The sequence below is a fragment of the Dipteris shenzhenensis genome, chromosome 30 (assembly GCF_047967505.1).
Source record: "Dipteris shenzhenensis isolate YYH24624 ecotype China chromosome 30, Dip_SZ_1.0, whole genome shotgun sequence".
NCBI classification, from domain to species: Eukaryota; Viridiplantae; Streptophyta; class Polypodiopsida; order Gleicheniales; family Dipteridaceae; genus Dipteris; species Dipteris shenzhenensis.
This window is the reverse complement of record NC_141625.1, coordinates 40,433,517-40,438,383: the sequence shown is the minus strand read 5'-3', so window position 1 is coordinate 40,438,383 and position 4,867 is coordinate 40,433,517. Positions and strand designations below refer to the sequence as shown.

The window sequence follows — 4,867 nt, the reverse complement described above, 5'->3', positions numbered from 1 at the left end:
GATCTTGATTGGATTTGATTGGCTTTCATTAGATGTAGTTTGGCTAAATCTAGTGGTTGTGGTGATTTGGTGGCTCTTCTAATTTGAATCTTGATTGGATTTAGTTTAGCTAAATCTAGTGGTTGTGGTAATTTGCCAAAATAAGTGGCTCTTCTAATTTGATATGATTTTATTTTTTTAACACTAATTTAAAAGGAATCCAATGCTAATCAAATTTCATGTTTGCATAATATAATGGTATATTATTATGTTTAATTTTAATTTATTTCCAAATTAACCTAATGGTTTATCCTAACATTTTGATTATGTCATGCAAATATTATGCTTTCACCTAATTTTATTTCCATATTAACCTAAAAAATTTTGGATTAACCCTTCCTGTCCTCTATGTGGAGGGTCAGTTGAACCACCCTAGCACTTAATGAGGTGTTGTCCCACTACTAGGGCCCGTTTGGATAAGGTGGAAACAACGATTGGAAAAGCTAGCCTGATGTCCGAATTTTACTTAGGGCTTTAACTTAAAGCTTGTACTTGTAGGTGACTCCGCAGGACTACCCTCGACATTAGTGTCCTACTGGCCCTATATCCGCACTGCTATGGTAAAATCAGTGTGGACTGATAGATCAACTAAGCTGTGGGGAGATGCAAAGATTCTTCCTTTGTTAGTCTTTGCACGAGTGCTTTAATGGATCTATCTAGAGTGATTCTCAAGTTTGACTCTTTGGTTGTCGATTCTTTGTTGGTGTTAGTCGGGTTTACCCAATCTAATGGTCCCCTTGCCCTTATGGGTGACTTCTTCTTCTATATTTAGCATAGGCCATGGGCTCTAGCCCTTTTAGATAGCCATTTTTTGTAATGGGGTGTATTTGGGGTTACCCCCCCTCTCTTTTGGTAATAAAAGCGGGTAGTTTATTAATTCTTTTAAATGCATATAGAAAGAGTTTTTCATCCCTCTCCCCCCCCCCTCTCTCTCTCTCTCTCTCCATGTTTTTTTTTTCTTATTTTGTGTTGTCAGCTGTTTTTTCCCGTCTCTCTCCTCTTTAGATTGTCCTTTCCTTTTTCCCTCCTCTTTCTCATTTTGCTCCCCTTTCCTCTTTCTCTTCTCTTTGCCTCTCACTCAATGTTAAGGGATGCATCAAAACTCTAAAAATATGACATTTACATATGTATATAAATCTTGGGTTTGAGATTTCTCTAAAGTCTATATGCTTCTGTTTTAGAAATGGCATTAGTGGAGGTGGACCTAGTGGAGGACATAAGAAGAGCTTTATCCTTTAACTAATGTAGTGCAACTCACACATTGCAAATTCTATGTACTTTGCCTCTCTTGTAATCCAAATCATCGCGAAAAATATATATTATCTTTCATCAACTTGAGGCCTTTCATAAACTCAAGTGAAACAACTTAAGGCCTTCTAACATTGTGGTACTTTTGTGGGAAATGGAAAATACTATGCCAAGGTGGCAAGTGGTCCCCTACCTTTTCTTCCCATTTCCCCCCCACAAAACTAGGGAGCACTTGGGCTCAATGGTTTTGTGGGAAAAAGAGTTTGTGAAGCATTTCAGGGCTGAAAATGACATAAAATCTAGGTTTTTACTAAGCATTATGACATTCAACGTGGGAAATCCATTTTTCCATGAAACCCCTTTTCCCACCATGTCATTACCCCTTTAGTCACGAACAAATGTACTGCAACTCTCACACACGTGTTTTGGTGTCATCCTACACCTCTCTTGTAGTCCACATGATCCTTTTCCAATTTTGCAAGTGCCACAAAGTCCAAAGTGCCTTTCATAGAAAACCTCATCAACCCAAGTAAAAGATGAGTCATGAACAAATTATCTCCAAACTATCAGCTTGAGCTATGAACTAATGAACAAAGAAGTTTTATATCCAGCACAAGGCCCAAGCCCAGAGACTACTTTGCCATTGGAAAAACTCTCTCACCTATCACCTTAGGATTGAAGATGCAGCTTAGCTTCCTTTTGCTTTTGACATATAATAAGATAAGACGTACAATAGATATACATTAGAGGTCCTCTTGCACTTCAAAGTGCACGTCACGGGTATGGATCTCAACGTGCTGTGCTATCCACTGCTTGATAGCGTGAGGTTTGGAGGCCGAATTAGCAATATGCAAGCGAGCACACGGGATGAGATGAAATGGTTTTGCTTCGTGCGACCGGGATGCTGCCACGACGGCGTGCACCACGGCTCGGAAGCAAATGGGAGCTCGGCCTGCGTGGCCGGGAGCTACACGTTCCTCCAGACGGCTGACAACGCCCTCCTTGTGATTGTGATTGTTGAAGTAGGCAATGTACGAAGAGCATATCCGATCGTGCTCGTTTACGTATAGATGCGGGTGCCAATCCTTCAAGGCCAGAAAGGCCTCTAGCGCCTCCTGTAAGATTTGTGTCATATCGCGTACCATTGCGGTGACAGCCGCGACTCCAACTCTTTGTCCAAAATTGAGGACGCAGTTGTCGAAGGCGATAGAGGGGAAGGGTGGATTGAAGACGTGAGCTTGGATGAAGTAACCCCGCTGCAGAGCTAAATCTCGCCCTGCCAGCAAGCATATTGCAGCCCCCAGAGAGTGCCCTGTGACGCAGACTTTGTTTATACCGTGCTGGGCTATCGCCTGCTTGATTTCTTCGAGAGCAATCGAATACCTGCGCGTGGTGCTGAGTGTCATCAGCATCAAGAAGACATCGTCTTTTATATCGCAAGCGTCCCCGTGCAGCCATGATCCTCTGAAAGCTACCACCACTTTCGGAGCCGCTGCGGGCCTGATCACAGACGCCTCTTCGCACCATTCGAAGACGGCTCCCTCCACATGGTCTTCATCAGCACTCTTTATGATCTTAACACGGCGATAGTTGAATGGAAACAACCAGTCATGCTTGGAGACGGTTTCGTGCAGATTTCGTTGCTTCTCGAGGTCATAAACGGCATCGATGAGGCAAGCCATTGCTGCAGCGATGGAGTTGGGGCGAGACCTGAGGAAAAGAGAAGAATATTTGTGAGTACTCGAGATGGATGGGAAGCAAGAAAATGGGAGAAACGTAGAGAAACTGAAATTACCAAGCTATTTCGGGGACTGTTGCATGGACTGCGCTCTTCGTCATCGTGGGCAACAAACGAACTTCGAACTGCTATCCCCTCACACCCTCGTACCATTTTATAATGCACACTTCAACAACACTTCACGTCCTACTCACACACGAAAATCAATTATTTGGGGCCAACCGCCTCTGGCCTACACTCACATGCAGGAAAGGGCGTCTAACTCGAACAATCAGCTCATGTGGGTGACAACCCAAATCACCTAGCCTTCCATAATGATTTTAATCTCTATTGGTGTGCCCTACCATACTCTCTCGCTTTGGTTCATCACACTTCCAAAGGCACCACCTTTCAAGGGTCCCATAATAGGGCCTATACAATGTTAGGATAAAGAATCTTATCTGAATAATGGAGCTAAGTGGGAGCTCCATGCCCTCTTACTTGTTTCATTTTAAACGTGAATTGCTATTTATTCTCTCCAAAGGGAATATGCTCGCAATAATCGACTTTTGGATTTGCTTGATTTGACAAGAGCTTTTATTTTCCAACGCTCATTATTGGCCTCGGATAGTTCACCTTAAAAAAAATTAGTGCACCATGTACATTCAAATGGAGGGGTATTTTAATTCATCTATTTGAAAAAATATAATAGGATTACAATAATAGGAAGAGTCTTTTAATTGAACTTTAGAAAAAAATCACTTAGTTCATAAATAAGGAGGGGTCTTTTTATTGGACTAAAAATTTTAGGCAAGGGGTTTTTAAAATACCCCTTGAACCCACGTGATACATATGCTTTCTCAGTAGTGCATTATTGGCTCTCTTTCCCTCCCTTTACTCGTCTCATACTATAAAGAAGAATGAAGGTGATTGGATGGCTTACTCTTTTAAATTTTTGATAATTAAGGTATTGTTTTTAACGTTTTAATGATTAAGGTTCCTTTATCAATCCATGCCCTTGAAAATGAGATAAATTAATGATAGGGAGTGGGTGACTTAAATGGGAGGAAGTAGGTTTTTGTATTTCCCTTGTATATAAGAAATCAAAGTCTTCCTATTCCAATAAAGGGTTTTAATATTTAATAAGATAAAGTCTTTCTAAACAAATAGGCTAATCATCTTAAACATACAAATTATAAAGACAAGTATGCATATATTAGCATTGTTTCACAAAGCACACCACATATAGCACCATATGTGAATTCAAATTCATTATTGTATGAGCATCCAAGTGATATATATTGTGAATAAATAAATAATTATAGGGAGGAGGGGTTTATTGAAAATATAACGTGCAAAAGATCTCTACAAATTTTGAAAGTAGATAAGAAGTACATCCATAGTGAGTTTTCCTACCTTGATACTTTCACATGTGAATCCTCAAAGGAATATATGGATATAATGTGTGTGCGCTCTCAAAAGCCATTATATACATATTCCTATCTTGATACTTTCACAAGTGAATCCTCAAAGGAATATTTACATATAATGTCTGTGCACTCTAGGAAACCATTACATACATTAATTACACTATTTGTTGTGATGTCAATCATACTCAAAATGGTCATTTTCTCAATTATTTGGTTTACCACCCATTATTGTATGTAAGAAAATAGTTGAAATAGAGATATCACATTTAGTTGTCTTTACGTTTTGGGCTTTCAGCTAAAACAATAATAGAACATAACAGGAATCAATCTTGAATATCCATATTGAGTATCCATTGAGTTCTTCAAGTATGATTTTGTGTCTAGCAGCCTATTCTAAACATGGCATGTGAAACAAATGTTATGAGGCCACATC

At 39.9% G+C, this 4,867-nt stretch overlaps 1 protein-coding gene across 1 annotated transcript; it reads right to left on the bottom strand.

Moving 5' to 3' along the window:
- Positions 1-1,918: 1,918 nt before the first annotated feature.
- Positions 1,919-3,142, bottom strand: LOC147882113 (GDSL esterase/lipase At4g10955-like). The gene is made up of 2 exons (XM_087402034.1): positions 3,083-3,142; positions 1,919-2,997 (listed from the first exon to the last, which is right to left on the bottom strand). Exons 1-2 carry the CDS (start codon positions 3,124-3,126, stop codon positions 2,031-2,033), a joined length of 1,011 nt encoding a protein of 336 aa, XP_087258160.1. The 5' UTR covers positions 3,127-3,142; the 3' UTR covers positions 1,919-2,030.
- Positions 3,143-4,867: the final 1,725 nt, after the last annotated feature.